The 20,175-nt window shown below is 36.0% G+C and overlaps 1 protein-coding gene across 3 annotated transcripts in view; it reads right to left on the bottom strand.

The window, feature by feature from the left end:
* The window catches only part of TPR (translocated promoter region, nuclear basket protein), a 42,562-nt gene that overhangs the window by 14,042 nt on the left and 8,345 nt on the right, over window positions 1-20,175 (bottom strand). For all 3 annotated transcript variants that reach the window (XM_040610284.1, XM_040610286.1, XM_040610285.1), the window contains exons 10-37: window positions 19,840-19,980; window positions 18,772-18,863; window positions 17,763-17,960; window positions 17,020-17,127; window positions 16,270-16,496; window positions 15,424-15,587; window positions 14,961-15,100; window positions 14,727-14,875; window positions 14,261-14,423; window positions 13,656-13,790; window positions 12,751-12,891; window positions 12,419-12,587; window positions 11,759-11,925; window positions 10,641-10,793; window positions 9,815-9,931; window positions 8,527-8,730; window positions 8,251-8,435; window positions 7,652-7,799; window positions 7,118-7,255; window positions 6,255-6,386; window positions 5,864-5,994; window positions 5,279-5,489; window positions 4,762-4,908; window positions 4,161-4,359; window positions 3,258-3,463; window positions 2,466-2,527; window positions 1,357-1,565; window positions 773-1,045 (exon numbers count right to left, since the gene is read on the bottom strand). In XM_040610284.1, the coding sequence (XP_040466218.1) occupies window positions 773-1,045; window positions 1,357-1,565; window positions 2,466-2,527; window positions 3,258-3,463; window positions 4,161-4,359; window positions 4,762-4,908; window positions 5,279-5,489; window positions 5,864-5,994; window positions 6,255-6,386; window positions 7,118-7,255; window positions 7,652-7,799; window positions 8,251-8,435; window positions 8,527-8,730; window positions 9,815-9,931; window positions 10,641-10,793; window positions 11,759-11,925; window positions 12,419-12,587; window positions 12,751-12,891; window positions 13,656-13,790; window positions 14,261-14,423; window positions 14,727-14,875; window positions 14,961-15,100; window positions 15,424-15,587; window positions 16,270-16,496; window positions 17,020-17,127; window positions 17,763-17,960; window positions 18,772-18,863; window positions 19,840-19,980 (4,509 nt within the window). The remainder of the gene's footprint in view (window positions 1-772; window positions 1,046-1,356; window positions 1,566-2,465; window positions 2,528-3,257; window positions 3,464-4,160; window positions 4,360-4,761; window positions 4,909-5,278; window positions 5,490-5,863; window positions 5,995-6,254; window positions 6,387-7,117; window positions 7,256-7,651; window positions 7,800-8,250; window positions 8,436-8,526; window positions 8,731-9,814; window positions 9,932-10,640; window positions 10,794-11,758; window positions 11,926-12,418; window positions 12,588-12,750; window positions 12,892-13,655; window positions 13,791-14,260; window positions 14,424-14,726; window positions 14,876-14,960; window positions 15,101-15,423; window positions 15,588-16,269; window positions 16,497-17,019; window positions 17,128-17,762; window positions 17,961-18,771; window positions 18,864-19,839; window positions 19,981-20,175) is intronic.

The following is a 20,175-nucleotide window of genomic DNA, read 5'->3' as shown; positions in this document are numbered from 1 at the left end:
CAATGTACAAAACAGAAAAATCAAAAGGTTTGGTGCTTTTCTCTGGAAGATGGACTCTTTTTCTGCATTGAATGACAACACACAGAATCAGAATCACCTTGTGCCATTTCCTAGGACATGAAAATATTAGCCCCTTTTGTTACAAGCTTTATGCTCTTGAACCTGTACTCACAACCTAACTGACTTCAAATGTAAGCTTCAGGGTGCAACTAAAATACTTTTTCCAACATCTTTGCTTTTGATAAGTACACCTAAAAGTTTAAGAGTATCAGCCAGGAAACAAACAAACAAACAAACAAGTAGTTTACAAAAGCATAATTTGGGGAAAAAAATGCCCTACACCAAAATCTACATTATGTAGGGAAAAACAGATGTAGAACAGTATATCACACTGAGTAGCTTTAGAGTTCTTCTCCACATTATATATTGCAGCTTAAGAGCTTACTCATGACTCCTAAAATTAACCTCACTCCAACAGTACCATGGAAAGAGGCAGCAAGGTTTAATGTGTTAAACCCCAATGCTACTTTGAATAGATAAACAAACACGTGAATATTTATTTTCTGCTTTAAGGAATGCAGTGAGAACAGCATTTCAGAAGGTTCAAGAAAAGAGCCAAACCTCAGAAGTTTGTAAAACGTGCAATAAACTATGGGAGGGAGGGGGGAAGAGCAAATTCTTTCACTGAAGTTAGGCCTGGTTTGACAAGGGTCCAAATGGAGCTACTTAAAAGGAACTATTCAAAAAGGCAGGCCTATAAAATAAAACTAACCTGTGCCAAACACTGCTGTAGAAGTGGAAGGCCTCTCTATTTGAGAGCTCTGTACAACTTCTACAATGGTAGGGGATGGCTCCTGATTAGCAGGCTCAATCTGAGGATGACTTTGCTGAGTGGGCTGCACAAAAGCAGTCGCTTGCGTCTGCTGCTGAACAGTCAAGATGGGCTGAGAGAGAGATGTCTGAACATTAGGACTGGTGGAACGCACAGACCCACTTGTGCTTCCAAAGACTGGAACATGCTCCACAGGTCCTTCTGATTGCATAGCTGAAAGGCAAACAGTAGCACATTCAACTGTCTTCGTATTACCTAGCACAGTTCACATACTCCATTTCAGAATGCCCTACACAAACAGCTTCAATGTTTTGCACATTGAGTTAACATCACTTATACCCATCTTCAGTTGAGGAATGATGAACTTTGTTGCCACAGAAGTGGTCATAGAAGTGCCATATTGAAAGAGATGCAGGGACAATAAAACTATCTGAGATGCTTTCAAACTAGTGATCACCAAGGTTTCAAGACAAAGGTAGCATTTATGATTACTGTAGATCCTCACGCTATTCTAAAATGCTTACCTTCCTGAGTCTCCACTTGTGTTGTAGGCATAACTGTGGCTGTTGGAGTAGTGGTAGGATTAGTGACTGTAGCAGGAGTAACCATTGGACGGATACTGGCTCTTGGGGTAGACTTATTCCCAGCTATTGCAGCAGCAGTCACTTTACTTGGAGTTGACACAACGGGAGTTGGTTTAATATTTGCTGTTGGTGGATCTGAAGTGCTAGCACTGAAAAACAGGGTATTGGTTTCACGATGGTAGTGCAGAAAGCAGATTTTAAAAATACCAAATGTAAATATATTATCATAGCCAGAAATACTAATTTTTAAAGGTTTAAAATTTAAAAGCTTGACAAGGGCATAATGAATTGTCTTCCAAAATTTGTTTATAGTTAAAAAAGAAAACAGACAGACACACTATGCCATCAGTAGCATTTTGTCCAGCTTACAGGTTTGACAGGTTTCTTCAAAGGTAATCAACTAGAAATCTGTACGCAGATCAACAGACGTAGTGCTTAGCCATGACAGGTCTTTATTGCAGTGATACATCTTGCATTAAAGCTAACTGATTCACTCAATACAGAGAAAGCAACACCATTTCCTGGTTGAGACAAAGATCAGCCAAATTTTAGGAGGCATTTCTGAAAGCCTTGCTTTCAAAAGGATGCTGTCATAAAAACTGAGGGGAATTTCTCACCTGGACTTAGTAATACCTTAATATTTCCCATTTCAGAGCTTAGCCATTTGACTATTTTATCATTATTATGTTAGTTACCACCTATTTAGTCTGTTTCTCATGTTTGAGATTCTTGACCCCCATCCAAAAAAGGTTAAAAGTAACAAAAAACTGTACAACTTCAAGAATCTTGAAAGATTTTAAAATGTCTTTTATGTTTCCCAGATACCATGTTCCTGGTGGTTAATATGACAATTTAACAGCTTAAAAGCTTTATTGATTAAATATAGCTGGGAAAACAGGAGGAACATTATGTCAATCAGTATCTTTAAAGTTGCTTAAGAAAAATTGAGAAAAGTCAGTGGCTTACTAAAAAAAGCAGCAACTAGATAAAGACAGGAGAAAGAAACACCAACCACAGAAACTGCAAAACTCCCAAACCCTTCAACTCACATTCCTCTTTCACCTGAAGCTGGAGTAGACTTGAGTGAGATTTGCCTCTGCTGTTCTGGGACCTATTAAGTAAGAAACAGAACCATCATGCCATGGACATACCAAACAACAAGCAGTTTGATAAAACACTTAAGCCAGACAGATATCTTTGCAAAGAAGTCTGTTAGGAAACGACTGTTAAGTGTACCTAGTCAGACTCCATGATTATTGCAAATTCTCCAAATCAAATCATACCAGTCATACCAGTTATGTAAAGCAATTCAGTAATTTCTCATGTATTTTCTGAAGCCGTTGAGACAATAGCAGCTAGGACCCATTATACTGAATGCATAGATAAAAAGACAATAGAGTGCAAATCGTTCATTGACTGATTCGCAATGAATGATATAACTGCATGCTTCTTAGCACCAGTAATTCTGACTATGGCAGGAAGTAACTTTTAGATTAAGTTCTGAATCCTTACTAAAGCTAACTTGTGTATTTCCAAAATGAGGGGACAGTGGAATTTGAATAGTGCACCGTTTGTTGGGCTCACTAGTATTATTTTTGTTTGTTTGTTTTTAAGCGTAGGAGTCCTATGATAAGAATTTTCTTACAGCATATTAATATGCTATTCAGGATGTTTAGAGATAACACCTTCAGGTAAAGTAGTTCTGACTATTAACTACTGTATACACAAAACCAAACCAATCGGCCAATGGTGCTTGTACTGACAGCGGTTGTCCTCATTCAGTTACAAGAGTTGCGAGCTGCTTGTTTCCTCTCACACAGCTAGCTAAAAGGATTTTGTACCTTGTTTGTAGACTCTGGTGGCTCATCTCGCTGTTCATGGTGTCGCTCTTGCTGCTCTCTAAGTTCTCTTTCCAGACGGCAGATTCGACCTTCGTATTGTGATTTGAGTGCACTCATCCGCACCTCCAGTTCAGTCTTCTGCTCTTCTAATGAACTGCTCTTTTGCTTCCACTCTTCATTTTCTTTTGTTAGCTGTTCTTTTGTACCTAATCGAATAGGAAAGAGTTCAGTTTTGCCACTGTAAAGCTGCCTACGAAGTTCCTGCATGCTGAATACCTGGCTGTTTTAACAGGTTACTGAAGTACCTTGAATTCTTAAAAATGTTAAGTTATCAAAGGAGCTCTTAGAGGCAATTTTAACTCTCGCATGCCACTTTTCTATTTAATTGCAATGAAATAAATAAAAAATAGAAAAATATATAGTACATAAATAAAAAATTAAATGAAGAAGTAATCACAAGAGAACAAGATGTTTTCAGCATGCTCTCACAACCATCATTCCTCTAAACATCAGTTAAAAATAAAGGAGGCATTATGTTTTGCACTTGTGTATTTAGGGAAGGGGAGAATTACCTAAGCTGCTAGTAGTGTCAATCTGCTCTAATCAAGACAAGGATTAAAAAAAAAGGGTGTTTATCTTGTTGGCTGGTCAAAACTAAGCAAATTTTTTTTTTACCTCCAGTGTACAGCGAAGTTATATACTTGTATCATCTTTTGAAGAAATTAAAACTTAATTTATAGAACAATCCCTGTAGCATCTAATCCAGGAAAAACTCTGACGTAAAATATGAAGTAGGCCATATTTACTCAAGCATCCTGTCTAAATGCTTTTTCATAGGAGTAATCAAAAACTCAAACAGAAGGCAACACCTTAAGGATAGAGAAAAACATAATATTGTAATACCAGCTAACTGTGCAATTTTCTGCTTGGCTGCAAGCAAGGTCTTCCTAGTTTTCTCTTCCTTCTCGGTGATCTGTTGCCTGAGTTGTTCTTCCTGTGTAGTCTTCTCTTGCAGATCTTGATGAAAACGAGCAAGTTCTGATTGTAGCTGTGTTATCTGCTCCTGAAGATTTCTGACTTCAGTTTCCTTTTCTGCTATAGTCTACGGAGAAAGAGACTTGCAACTATTGGCCACAACCAGCTACTTTGGCAAATACACAGCCTAACAAGCTCGCAGAACCTAGTATCGGCTGGCCACTGTACTAAGGTTAAAAGGCGCCTAATAAACAATAGGGGAGTCCAACGCTCTCTGAATGCAACAGCCGAAAGATTAGCATTCTCTTTCCTAATTACGTATTCCAAGAAACAATGTGAGACACACTAGACACAGGGTTTAAAACAGCTTTGAGGTCCCTCGTTCCCAAGAAGAGAGAGGCACAAATAGGTCACTTCACGTATTCATGTGTGCATGCACACACACAGAAAACCACCCTCACATTCTACACGGTTACACCTTTAAGACTGCAGTAGAGTTTAGTTGTCTCAAACTGTTCACTGTTCTTACCTTTTGTAAACTTTCAACCTGAGCCTCCAAAGCCTTTGTCTTCCCTTCAGCTTGACTGAGAGTGTCTTTCAGCTCTTGTACTTCCTGGACAGAAACCTGTTCTTCTTGTTGTTCTACAAAAGACTGAGTTGATGCTTCAGCAACCATCTGAAATATGTTAAGTGGTATCAGGCTGAAGGGTACTACTCGATTAGGATGTAATTTCTTTCACAAGTTGCTTTTGCATGCAAACTGATAGTTTAAAAAAGATCTGGGCAAAACACAGAACTTCTAATGAACACTATAACTCCATTAACAATACTGCAAAATATTAAGTGATGTGTAGACCATGATTTGTGGCAGTTTGAGCTAACAGCAGAATAAATGATGTAATTTTCTACTTTTCACAGGTAAGTATTCATACAGTACTGTACTACGGGAACGTGAAGATCATTAGCTAGATTACGCATGACTCTAGATGAAAACACACTCTTTTTTAATAAGCTTGTTTGTTTGTTTGCAAAGAAATTATATCTACCTTATCATGCTGTGCTTTCAGCTCTTCATACTGGGTCTTGTACCGGCGCCCGATTTTCTTGACCTGGGTTATAGTTTTCACTTTTTCTTGTATGTCAGCGACTTTTGCATCTAGTTCTTTCTGCAAAGTATCCTTTTCTGTTCTTATTTTACTTACTTCATCCTTCAGGCTCTGAACAAGATTCTGGCTTGTAGTCAAGGATGCATTAGTTCTAAATCACAACAGATTAGAGGATGATGCAAATGAAATGTTTTGAAATAATCCATACGTTTCAAAATTGATCATTTATGTAATATCACAGGCATTATCTGTAGTGAATTCCATTTTCTAGGATTTTGCAATACAAATAAGTATTTGTAGAATACAAACTTTTCTACAGTACATTAGTTTAGACTGAGTTTAGCTAAAAAGGTAACTTCCAAAACAATCCTCACTTCACTTTACCTGCATTTTATCAAGCCACTGTAAGAATACCAAAGTTTCATAGTTACATGGAGACAGTTAAGAAATTAAACTTCCAGATACAGCTTTGTTTAAAATACTTTGCTTTGCACAAAGCTTTTTACCAACTGACTTATACCACACCTGGCTATTTCTGCTTTAAGCCTGCCTGTTTCTTCACTCATCTGTTGTATACGCTTGGTGTTTGCTTCCTTCTCTGAAAGCAGCTTCCGATACTCTTCAAGATCAGTGTCCTTCTGTTGACTCAATAAATGCTGAAAGGTTGAGAAAATAGTTTGCATTTTTTAAGATGATTATGCAGTTATATCCAGAAGATCTCTTTGAATTAGAGCTACTCCTTTTGCATTTTGATTTGGAATGCCTACGAATTAGAATAGCTTATTTTGAAGCTGCATAAACAATGCTTCATAATTCAAATACATTTCTTAGTTTGCTGTGTTTAAGAAAATTTAAGCTTTTTTTAGTTTGGTTTTTCCCCTCCCCCAAACCATCTTTGAAAACACGCATTCCCCACCTGAGTCCGGGCTTTCCAACGTTTAACATCTTCTTCCAACAGCTTTTTCTCCGCCTGTAACATTCCGCTTTTCTCACTGAGTTCAGCATTAGACTCTTGTAGAGGCAGAATGTCCGCCTCAAGCTTGCGTACCTGAAAAAAGCCACAACTGGGGATTAAACTTTCTGGATCTTATGAGACTGAAAGAAATGGAATATGGTAGATCTTGAACAATGATAGTAAAAGGGACAGAGAGAGAAAAATCAACACCCTCAAGAAGTCATGATATAAATTCTTTTCCAGCTCTCTGCCTTCTAGTGGCCAGCTAGGGGCAGAGAGAAGGATGAGGAGCAAGAGCAGGGGATGATCCTACAGAAAGGAAAAAAAAAATATGTACAACTTCACAATCTTAGATTCTCATTCTTTGTACTTTTGTACAGGAAACAGATTATTAATTACATGTTAGAAGCCAAGCAATGCTGCACTGGATTCCATTAAAATAACTGATGCGTAGAAATGCGAGGAGGCTGTTTCTCCCTTTTAAACTCTTAATAAAGCTGTGGTCTGCTTTATATGTAATCCTGTTTCGTTTTTCATTTATCTGCTGATAATATCCTTGTTCCTAATATACCTCCAGCCAAGGATAAATGCTGGATAAAATGATTTTTAGTTTAATTTAAATGAAAATGAACTTTCAACTTCTCAATGTTCTAGGTGGACTAATGTCTTCTAAAATTCTAAATGGAAAGCCTCCTCATCCGTGTATGACGTAAAGGAATAATCACAATCTAAATCATGTATTTATTGTAATTAGCAATGGTATACCCAAACACTAAGTCATCAGCTTCAATATCTGAAAAATTTACATCAGCCTCAGCACTAACCTTTGCTTGAATTTGTTGTTGCTCTTGTTCTAGCCTCTCCTTCTCTTCTCTTAGCATCTTATTGGTTTCTATCAGTACGTTCATGGTCTCAGTTTTTTTCATTAATTCTTCATGCTGTGCAATGGTTTTTGCTGTTACCTTTTGAAAAAGATTTAACTCAGTCATTTCTTTTGCTTGCATATGCATACACATTTACCTGGATCTGGCATTACACCAACCTGGAAATCTATCATAGCATAATTATCATTATCTCACATGTACATTCAAAATAAATATCGCTTAAGAAATAGGAGATGGGGAAAGAATTGAGAAATTATCTGTATTTTCCCTATTTATGTGACTTTGCAATTGCCACACTGCTTCACAGGACTCTGAACAAGATCCCCCATTTGGCTATACAGCAACCCCAGTTTAAAAGCACCTGATTCCTCCAAAACTTCACTTTTGGGCACAGGCAGCAAATACAGGGAGTAGAACATAGAGAACAGCCTTCCTTCACTTACTGAAATCATAAGCAATAATATCCAACCTTACCTGCACCTTCTCTCTCTCAGCATTGAGACTGTCCTGCAGTTCCTGCAGTTCCCTTTCCAGGTGCTCCACTCTCTGACGGTAACGCAAACTCTCCACTTGAGCCACCTCAAATCTAGTTTCTGCAATCTCCTTTTCTCGACGTATAAATCTGCAGTAAGAAAATGAACAACACATCATTGATGCATTAATGAAAATGCAAGGCAAAGCATTTTAAGTCAAAGCATCTTATGTCTAAAGGTCAACTGAGTACAGAAATTGGTTCAGAAAGACCCAAAAAGAAAATGGTAGATGAAAATTCTTGAAAATCTATACAGACCCCCTAAAAACCACGATGAGGAAAAAAAAAAAATCTATGAAACTTTCTTGCCAATCACAATTGCTAAAATCTCATTTAGCTTCCTGTCATAACCAACTCACATTTTTTTCGTAGGAGTAGAAAGAAATCTATATTAGTTACTGACGTAGTACAACCACCTCCTACCTAGGAAAAAAGCGCTTAAATTTTATAAATTATCCTTCAAATATAAAGTAGTACAGAACTATTTAATTTGGCAACTGATTTATAATCACCAAGAGAAGGAGCCCAGAGCTCAATTTACCTAAGAATTTCTAAGATTTGTTCCTGGGATTTGCCTTCCTCATTGAGAGAAACGTTCACTGCAGCTGGCATGGCTTCTTTCATCGAAGTCACCATCTTATCACTCAGACTTTCCAGCTGTTCATGTAATAATCGATTTTGTTTTTCCAAATCTTCACAGCGGGATGCAAGCTTTGAAGCTTCGTCCTACAACAAAATCATTCAATGGCTGTAAATTCTGTGGCTGAATTTCTGTTAACTGAAAAAAAATCCACTGAAACCATAAAAACAATCATACCTTGATCATCCTTTCTCTCTCTTCCCAGGAGGCTTTGCATTCTAACAATTCAGACTCAGCTTTCTGAGCAGCTTCCTCTAGCTGCTGCCTTACTGCTGCATTCTTGGCAACTTGGTCTTTAATAGCCTGTAATGCTTCAACATCAGCAGCATGAAGCATTAATTCCCGTTCATATTTATTTTGGGCTTCGGAAGCCATCTTTGCCTGCAGAAAAATGTTAAAAGTAGACTGTTACCTTTAATGTTATATGTTCGATATGTACAAAGAGATTCTCAAGTTCTAGACAAAATCAGTAACCAGTAATCAATAAGAAAAGCACTGGCCAAAACCTCTGTCATTCTCAAGTACAACAACAACAACAAAAGCAGGATAAGCTTAGAATAGTTCCCTTAAAAGAAATTATTATTTTTAAGCAAAACTAAAATTTGGAATAATTTTCCTGGAACGGCTAGCAGGAGGACACACTCTATAGTTACTCTACAATCAAACCTCTTGCTGTAGATGCTGCACAGATTAACAGGCAGGTATTAATCTAAGAACCTCCACTATTTACTTCTGCATGTGAATGGGCAAAGATATTTTACTGCATGACATTAAAAAGCTAAGGAAAGGCTATGGGCATAGTGTTAGCTGGAAAAAATGGAAATGCCCGTCTACTAAATTTTGGGTTGTATTAAACAACAGCCAGTTTTTTTACATCCTCTACACTGGTCAGTGTTGCTGAAATTCTTACCTGCAGAAAAGTAGATTTCCATTAAAAAACAGCTGGTAACAAAACAATCTTATCAGGTGCTGCCAAGTATCATATTGCCCCATAGTTTTAAAAGACAACAATTACATTTGGGTTAGAAAGATATTTTCTCCATTGTCTTATGAGAGTTCAGTTTTCTTTTTTGACACTGCGCACCACCACCCCTCCAGGAGGTAGCAATTAATTAAAAACAGTTAATTACATTCCTCCATCAATTTCTTTACATAATGAAACAGAACTTAGAAACAGTAACACACTGCATCTTCTATTTCTGAAATGTGACACAAACTGTGCTTGCAGCATGACTGTTATATTCAAAGTCAGTTTAGTTGATATTACCACTATGGTTGGTCAGGTAGAAAAATGAAGCATTAAATAAGCAGATGTTCACACAATAGAGAATGTGCTCTTGCCTCCACAAGTCTCTGATTAGCAGTACTACCTTCAAAAAACATTTTGAGTTTAACTGAAAAAAAATGAAAAACTAGCATAATATTTGCTACCTCTGGCTAAAGTAGGCAAATGCTACCAACATACTTGTTCCTGGCAGTCACGTCTGGCTTGCTGTTCGTTACTTAGAGCTGTGCTGGCTCTCTGAAGGGCTTCCTGAACTTCTGATTGCACGGTTGACAGACTCTTCTTTAGTTCTGATAGCTACAGTGATGGGGGAGGGAGGAAACAACAAGACAAAAGAAGAACAAACCCAAGACTAAATGGCAAAGTATTTTATGGAGTATTGAACACTGCAAGGCTTTGAATGTAGACAGTCATGAATAATGTAGAACCAAAGCATGATTATTTTATTATTTTTAGATTAAAATTAGCATTAAAAAAGATAAATGCTTTCAAGATTTTGACTTACTAACATACAGAGTTCTTTCCTGGTAAAAACATATTACCGTTCTTTCAGAGTTGGACCTGCAGTAGTTCTAGTTGCAGTCATCTTGTTTCTTTCAACCACAATAAGAGCCCAAATATAAATCAGACAAATAAGGGCACAGACCACTCTGGCTTTAAGAGATGTGCATGCTACAAATCTGATTTTGGCTCATGCTCCAAAAAGGGTTTTCAGAAACTTTTCTCAAAGGCTTTTACTCATGTTTTTCTGCAAATTGTGCTCAAAGTTCAGGAAGATAGTGACAGCTTTAAATACACAACCCCCCTAACAAAGTGATAAGGTTAATGCACTACTCGTGTTTGGAAACCTCGCACAAATTTAGTCTTTTGTACATCCTAAAAGATTTAGTTTTGGACGCTACTATACTGTGAAAGCAAACTGAAGGTTAGGGAATTATGTAAAAGCACATTCCTGGGGACTCTCTACAAAGGAGTCTCTACAACGGAGTGGGCATTCAGTGCGTACCTGTTGTTCCATATTCTCCACAGCTTTACGCTTCTCCTCTTGAAGTTCTTGCTTTTCTTTTTCTGACTCCATCAGCTTCTTTTCTAGCTGTGCTTGATACTCAGCAGACTCCTTCAGACGAGCTTCAACTGTTGCACGAACTTCCTCTGTCACCTTCATTAAAATTCATCAGAAGACATTAATTTTGTTTCCTTTAAATACAGTATTCTGATGCGAAGCCACTATTTTATTAACAACTTAAAGCCAGAATAGGTATTTTGAGCATCTCATTTAGAACACCACCACTAAAAATGTGGAGAATCACAAATAGCATTGAAATTATGTTTTTTCCTTCAAAGCTGCAATACCTTATATGGTACATCTAAAAGTTTTAGGTGACTGCACTCAAATGTGCAGTACCCGGCATATTTTTTTATTACTCACTAGAATCTACAATATTATTAAAGCGTATCAAGCCCCTACAAAGTTTTTATAGCAACAGAAGGCAGGCAGAGAACTTGGATACTAGATAAGCAGTGCTCCATTGTATACCGATGCTGTAACTTCAGTTAGAAAATGGGAATTCTGTTTCTCCAATCTATCTTATGTTGATACGCTGAACAGCTTGGAAGAACAAGCTTCATTCACTATTAACACAGTGGAGCGTACAACAGATCAGGTCGCTCTTAAGCTTTTCCCACAAACACCACATACAGAGTTTTCTTTGGCATCACTGAAGACCTTACTGAAGCAGGTGTGAACTTAACTGCTCTTGATAGAGCTAATTAGTATTTTTAATCACTGATCACAGGGTTATAAGGAAGAGTTTTTAAAAGTCAATTCCCCTCTTTCAAAGGAAGACACTGGCAGAATACAGCTTTGAGTCAAACTTATAATACATTTTTAAAATATGCTGCAAAAAGCTTTAATGTTTCCATGGCTAAAAGTGTTTTCAATAAAATTGTCTAAAATATGGTCTTACTAAATTATATTCTAATACCTTCTGAACTAACTTTAGGTTTTTTGTAATTCCTCCCATAATCCTACAGACTGTACCGTAGAAAAAAAACAACAAATCAAAACCAAAAAAATTAATTTTGTTTCTGTTTTTGCTCTAATAAACAATGGTAACTACTTACTTGTTTTTCCTTATTAAGGGATTCCTCTAGACTAAGAACCATGGCTCTGTATTGTTCCACATTACTAGAACTAGTCTTGAGTCTTTCTCTCAGGTCATTAACTTGTTCATCAGCTTGTCTTAGTCGACTTACAAGATCATCCACATCTTCATTTGTGCTAGGCTGACCTATAATATTAGAACAAATTAATTAACCAGTGAATTTTAATTAATTTTTTTTAACCACTGTTCTGTTGAAAACTGAAGTCTTTTTCGGACAGTAACATGGAAAAAGCAATTACCGTTACAAAATCTCCCTAAATAAAACTGTCAGCCCTAACCAAAATAGCAGCTTACAATAAACACTGTTGAGTCAGACAAAAAAAAAAAAAAAGGGTATTTAAAAGTAACCTAATAGACTTAAGTTCTTTCAAAAAAAATTAAAAGGGCTCCTTTAATAAGTTTTGCTTTATTTTTCCCCTTTGTAAAAGACTGCTTGGACATTAATTTTACTTCAACAAACCATACGGGTTATCATTCATTTGAATATGTGATTGTAATAATGAAGAGGTTTATTATTTAGCTGACTGACCTCCTAATTCTAAACTACTATCAATTATGAATTTTACCATTCTGCAGACAGCAACGTTTAACAGAAGTTCAATGCAGAAAAATGTCTTACCTTTCCCCGGAGCCCTCTGTGATGATTGTGATGTTAGCTGAGCCTCCGTATTGTTAAGCTGCTGTTTCAACATTGCAGTTTCTTTCTGGGCATTCTTTAGAAGTTCCTTTGTGTTAATGTGACGGTTTGTCTCAGTCTCCAGTTGCCTCTTAAGATCCAGGATGTGAACCTGAAAACACAAGGTTCTTAAATTTGTAATTATTCACAAATGGCACAAAGACCAAATATGTTTAGAAATTACTCATATGAAAAAACAGTGCATCGTAAGCTGGCAGAAGCCGTGCAACTGTTACTTTATTTTCACTAAGCAAGTTTAGCATATTCATACTTACCTCTTGATTTTTGGTAAGGGAATGTCTTTGTTCCACCTCACTTTCTAATTTCTTCTTCAGCTGAGATATCTCACGCTCCAGCTTTTCTATCTGATTATTGAGTCTTTGTTTTGTTTCTGTCTCAGACCTCTCCAGTATTCCCTGATAAAAAGAGCATAATGCACTATGCTTACAACACACTTTAATAATTTTCTTTTAAATTACTGCAGCATTTCAAGTTGTCAAAACACTTCTCCCATCCACAAAATAATTACTGCAGGGAGCAAGCAATAATAGCAGATACAGAAAGTTATGAAAATTAGCACTTACAATGTATGACTTTTTGTTAAAAAAAAAATATCTCAAAACTATTGACACAGTAAGTATTATTGGAAGAAAATCTATTATCCATGCAATCTAACTGAAAAGATCTACTACAGAAATAGAATTCAGTCACAAGATAAAATGTGCAACCATAAGTATTTATATGCTAAGAGTCAATATAACTTACAATAGAAGACACAGAATTGTAACAGTAAATATACCTTAAGAAAATACATTACCAAGGCAGGCAGTGGTAAATTTTGCTATCAGAAAAATTAACGTAGTGATTTTTTCCTTTCACTTTGTTTAATGTGTTTTGGTTCCATTTTATTGTGAAAACCCTTCCTGTCAACTCAAAATTCCCAGGACTTTGCCCAGGTAAATAACAGAGTATCATAAATTAGGATAGGAATAACAAACTTGCTTAAACAAGCTGCTCAGGTTGCTTAAATATTTTATGTTCAGTGTTAATTTCTAACAAAAAATAAAAATAAAAAAATCCACATTAAGACCCAATCCCATAATTGGGATTTTGGTTTTGATGGGCATTTATTGAAAATTCTTAAAGACAGACCAAACTTGTACATAGGAATACCACATACCTGAATAGTTCGCAAATTAGTAAGTAGCAAGTTCTGTCCTCTTTGTTCAACTAATAAAGACTCACGTTGCTGGGTCAAACGCACATCTGACATCTTCAAGATATCCTTCTCTTTTTTTAAGTTTTCTGCTCTCACCTTTAAGACACCAAACAATAACATGAACTTTGTTATCAATCCCAAGTCTGTCCGTTCATTTTAGTATTATTTTTATGATCATTACTATTTAAATAATAAATACTAAATACTATTTAAATAATAAATAAATACTATTTATAAAAAGAGCTTTTAAGATTGTAAGTTAAAATTCATGCAAATTAAGCCAAGAACAGTAAGAACAAAACTGTTTGTCTAACCACATTCTGTTTTCTCTGTGAACTGAAACATGTTCAGAATGTTCTTACATCTTCACTCAGTACTTGAGGTATTTTTTGGAATGTTACAAGTGTATGCACCAAATATACACGCACGCAATCTTTTACAAATCTAACAGCAGATGCACTCAAAAAGCCACACATTCAAGTTCTGACAGCTTTCATGACAATAATAAAAACTCTTGTGCTAACTTGGAATATCTAGCAGTATAATAAAAACACTGTATTACTAACCTCTGCCACTGCCAGTTTTTCATTAGCTCCCCTCAGGTCTTGAGTCATAGTGTTAATTATCTGCTCTTGCTTCTGAGTCGTTGCTGTGAGTTTCTGGGTTCTTTCATGCAGAGATGTTATTTCTCGACGATAGCCTTCAACGTTATCCTGCAGCATTTCATAACTTCACAGGGAACAACAAAGTAAAGTATATGTTTGCCACATTAAATTGTTTAATTGCAAGAGGTGTATGTACACAGCTGTATGTTTCATGTTCTTGTGCATCAGTTTTCACGTAAGTGGCTCACTCGATTATAAGGTATATTCCTGACCCCACCTTCACTACTTCCTTTGTGCTCTTTAACAGAAAAGACAATACTAATGTTTAACTGGCAATTCTTCCTGAACAAATGATACCAAGCAGGCAACGTGATTCTATTGATAAAGAACACATACATACGACAATGAAATTAAATAGTTGATTTACCGTTTGGAGGCAAACTCCAGCTGTGTGGAAATCTTTGCATTTTGTGACCTCAAGTCTGTGACCTGCTCCTGAAGCTTTTCATTTTGCTCATTCAGCAACTTATCATTCTCTGCCTTTTCTTTTTTATAGTTCTCAAAAACTTCCTGCAACTGCATCAAAAAACAGACTTTAAAGTGCTTACAAGAGTAAAAGGAAACAGTGATAGCTTTCTACAGTATTTATTGAAAAATATACCTGCTTAAGTGCAGCCTTAGCCTCCACAGTCTCCACTGACTCAGCCACTGATACTGGAGCAGGAGTTGACATGGCTTGAGGCAAATTTGGGCGCTTTGGAGTAGATGTAAGAGAAATCTCATCTGGTAACATACCTGAAGCTGAAAAGAAATAAATGAATGAATCCTTGCCAAAGCAGAAGATCATATATCTGCACTGAAATACAGCTAAAACTAAAACTATTGCTAGGAAAGTCTTGGGCTCTCCTAAGCAACTCATTCTTTGTATCTGCAATATGCTCCCAGAGCACACATAGTCACCACTACACATTAGTCATGACTATAAAATTATGTGTCTAAACCCAAATTCATGGGTTTTCCAGTGAGTAAAGGTAAAAGCTGAATACCAGATTAACAGAAGTGACTAAACTCAGAGCAAATGACAATTCCATTTTTTTCCAATGGTGCAGAAACATGAAGCTTACCTTGCAAAGGAATGATAGCTCCTGTGGTCTGTGCCAACAATATGCGGAACATATCACGCTGACGAACTATAGACTCAACAAGCTGCAGCTGATGGTGACGTGATTCACGCAATTTTTCTAGCTCATTGAGAGCCTCCTCAAGCTGGCTTTGAAGCTCAGAAATTCTGAAACCAACAAGTTGTTTTCAGTAACATACACAGTGAGGCATACCAAGATGACACAACCTCTTGTCACAATTTCTTCAGTGTACATTTATTGCCCCTTTGAAAGTTAAGCACTGAGACTTTTGAGGAAACTTAAAGGAAGACTGGCATTTGGCTTGCTATTTTGTAGATGACAAAGAAAGTAGGCCTCTTCCATGAAAAGCAGAATAGAGGCAATTTATTCATGTGAATAACTTCAAAAAACAGTCAGCAGCATGAGCAGAGAATCAAGCTAAGAACCCTTAATACAAAATTACATTATCTGTGGGCTTAACAGCTAGTGAATTAGGTATGCACATACTCAATTTTTTGTCCAGCTAATGGGAATCAAACTTATCTCTTCTAAAAACCAGATCTGTTGTGTGATAACACATTCACTGAAAGACCAATAAAAAATTATTTTTACTTTGGATTTTGATGAAATATTACAAGATACATAGCTATAAAGCCATTTTAATCTAAAGCCGAAGATAATGTTGTTTAATAACAACTTGCCTTTATGAATTATAGCTGCGCATGAGCATATATGCACTTGCATATGCACACAATTAGTAACAATCAAAAGCAAAAAACCAAAAAGCATTTGAATAAATCCCTGTTACTACTTAGTATAAACATTTATTAGAAGGAATGGAAAACTGACTTAGATGATGTTGTTTCTTGCTCCTCTTTTTCTCTAGCCTCTCCCAGCTCCCGAAGAGCCACCAAGAGACGCTGATTCTGCTGCTGAAGTTCTTCAATATTTCTGTAAGAGACTAGATGTTGAGATATCACTTCAGAAGAGCTACTGATGTCAGCAGAGCTCACTTCTTCATCACGAATCACATGATTGCCTCTAGCTTCTTCAAGTTCCATTAAAAGTACACGAATCTGAAAGAGAATGTTATAGTGTAAGACTTGCACACAGACTCAAACATTCACTCTGAAAAACAATATACTGAAGCACTTGGAAATTCAGTATTTTTGTCCTACAATATGCAAACTATTACAATCATTAAATCCTGGTAAGAATTACATTATAGAAAAACAATTTGACAAAAGGAACCCACATCAAGATCAGAAGTGGACAGTCTGTGTTCAGTTCTGTGAACAGATCACAGGATATTCCAGTCAATCAAAGTAGCTTGGGGTTTCTTTCCATGTCAGATGTTTAACAATACTATCCTAAAGCAGCATCACTTCTGTCCAGCTAAACTTACTCCAGTTTTGTAAGCAAAAATGTAAATACCATGTTGTCCTAAGGAGAAGCTTTTAACATCACTAAGGCTCTTATGACAACAAAGCCTACATGACTGTGGCTGAACACAACTTCCAAGTAAACTTCACAAATACAGCACCATATTAACAAATAAACTGTAAATAGTACATTTAACCACAGTGACATTTGTTCTACCTGCTGTGAAAGATCTTTTACTTGTATTTCCAGTCTCTGGTTTTCTCTTTCAAGCAGAGAGGCATGTTTATTGGCTTTATCAGCATCCTCCTGCAATCGCTGGATTTCCTGCAAGCATACAAACATTAAGATACAGATAGCAATCCAACACAGAAACATTCCTTTCCAAAGGGGTAACATCATGTAGAGACATGCCTTGTGAATCAAACTGCACTTTACTACTTTAAAGTTACACTCCAAAGGTTAAACTCTAAATATTTAGAAATCAAAAGCCACGGTCTTTCATGCTGTATTAGTGTAGGTATTAAAATTAATGGGAAGTGAGCACTGAAGTCCAATTCTATTTCTTTGGACAGAAAAATACTAATCTTTGTTTATAAAGAATTCTGCTCTCAGAAAATCAGATTGCAAAACAGCACATTTAAGCTTTCATTATATAAAAAAAATCTTTTTTTAATATATATTTTATTTAAGCTTTAATTATTTTAATTTAAAAATATAAGCTTTTTATTTATTTAAGCAACACATTTAAGCTTTCATTATAAAAAAATACGAAAATGTTGGTTCTGTAAAACACTTTGTACAGTCCAATAAACTGCAAGCTAGAAAGTTCAACAGATCTTTTCCCACAATAAAGGTTGACTCAAAGATCCATTTTATACGTTTACTAAAAGCTATTAGCAGTAAGGAATTAAAAATCCATTTTTCCCATAATTTTACATGCTCTTTTACTTTATACTGACCTTCATAGCTTGTTCAAGCTTTGCAGACAGACTAGCAACAGCTTTTTGGGAACGTTCAAATTCTTCACGCTGACGTTTTAAGATCGGTGCTTTGGCTTCTACTTCCTGCACTATTTCATCCAAATATTTATTGATTCTCTTATTCTCCAGCTTTTCCAAAAGCAACTGATCCTGAGTTTCTACATATGCATTGTAGAGCTGCAACAAAAGATTGTTTTGCCTTTTTTTGTTTGGTTGGTTTTGATACACCTGCACAGACCTCTTAAAGAAGAAGTAATTCTACAATTCATACCTTAAGGTAGTATAATTTTATACAATTCTAAACTAGTTAATTCAGAGAAACAAGTTAAGAATTTTACAACAATGTGTTTTTAGGATTCATACCATGGCAAAGAGTTATCCCTATGAATTTGAAAACCGCAAACTTTTGTAGTGCAACTATACGCAATAAAAGAGTTCTATGTAAAAGGGACAAAACATGCAAGTTTAAGATAATAGAAATATCAAAGCTAGTGTTACAGAAGAAAGCAGCAAGCACAGAACGCAGTAATTTAATGGCTGGCCAGAATGAACAATAAAAAACAAAATGAAAATGCAAATTGCATAAATAGAAGTGTAAAGAAAACCTAGAATATGTATGACCTATCGTTAATTTTTTTCTGCAAGTATAAGCCAAATGAGCAGCAGTACAAATTAAAAGATTATGTAAATAAGCAAAAAAAACCCCTCCTGGCAAGAATGCATACAGAAAATAAGTTTACGTGCACAAAATAATTTCTTTCAGAAAAAGAACTTAACCCTATAAATGTTTTGATCCACTAAAGAAAAACTGTAAGGTATGTTAAAAAAAATCCCAATAGCTTAGCTCAAATACATGAAAAGATTTCATCGACTTCAATCACGTATTACACCAAATCCAGAACAGCGAATGAAGCCTGCACCTTTATATCATTAGCGTATCTCTGTTAGCATTTCAAGGGCCTTGAAATTGAAGTTTCTGCTCACTTACCTCAGTTAATTTCATTCCAGGCTTCACTACTTTAGCTACTGCTGCAGCAGTGGGAGACATAGCTGCCAGCTCCTCCTCAGACAATATGGCTCCTGAAGACATAATCCCACCAATCACCATTAAAAAGCTGCAATAATTCTCATCATATTCTTCATTAATATAAAGAACGTCTTTGTACACCTCTGTGCTTTATGACTACTGTATTTTAAATGACTATTTTAAACTCTTAAAGTTACTGGTTGAAGAGCTTTCTGTAATCTATATTATAAATATACATGTGCAAGTGACTGGTATGATACACAATTTTCCATGCCATATATTAAACGAGTCAGAGACATTGAAAATTTGAAACGATGAAAAGCTTTTGCTATTAAGACTTAAAATGTAGATAAATTCTGAATGTAAGCAATTGAAACAACTGCAGCAAAGCTTAACATCAGATTTCTTAGCAAACTGCTGGAGGTTTAGTGGCAGAGCACTGGTTTACTTTCATTAACACAGAGGCACACCAAATATACTTCATGCCTCTCTGTTCCTTCCCGCTGTGCTCTCTTTCCTTTAGAAATTACTTAAATGTAGCAAACAGAAACAGAGCAGTGAAAATTGAGAATGAAAAAAAACCCATGGAACTAGAACAGTGAATATTGAGAAAGATTTAATGTTAAACAGAAATTGAAGGACAGAGGTTTGTTTTCCGGTGCCTTTTTTTTTTTTTTTTAAGAGGAAAATAAGAATAGTTGGTCATCCCCACTCCCCTCTCCATTAAAAGCATGATGATTCAGCCTTACAGAAATGCTTCCTCTCGCTTTTCTTTGAAACAGTAAGTCAGATTAACAATAGAACTTCAAAAAACATTTTGATAGAAATGTATTTTTTAGTGGGCAAATCAAAGGTATGTATTTTCATACATATATATACACACACACACAAGCTTCTAAAATTCATGATTAGAAATGACCGAGGATTAATTAATGCACTTACTTCCTACAGAAATTCAGCATAGTATTTCCACGCAAGACAACAGAAATGCCAAGGCTTTATGTATTTTAGTTCCAGTGTTATCCCTACCTTTGCGCTTTGTAGCGGACAGTAAATCATTAGCATTCTCCAGCTCCTTTTCCAGTTTACTGATCTTCTCTCTCAGTTCTTTCTCCATTACAGCTTTTGACTCTTCCACTTCAACCAAATGCTCCTGGGTTGCTTTATTAGCTAAAATTAAATCAGACAAGTAATTTGCTGTGTTGTAGTTTTTACTTTTTTCTTTTAAAAAGTTCAAAATCTGCATAGGTACCTTAAATTTTACTTTAATTTTACATGATCTGCAGAAGCTCATGCTGATAAGAAAACTCAGTAGCATGACAGAACCATGAACTGCTGCCTATCACCCTTGCATAGAAGAGGGCT

Source organism: Falco naumanni, chromosome 11 (genome assembly GCF_017639655.2).
Source record: "Falco naumanni isolate bFalNau1 chromosome 11, bFalNau1.pat, whole genome shotgun sequence".
Lineage (NCBI taxonomy): Eukaryota > Metazoa > Chordata > Aves > Falconiformes > Falconidae > Falco > Falco naumanni.
The sequence above is the reverse complement of the archived record's forward strand: the minus strand, read 5'-3'. Positions and strand labels throughout refer to the sequence as shown.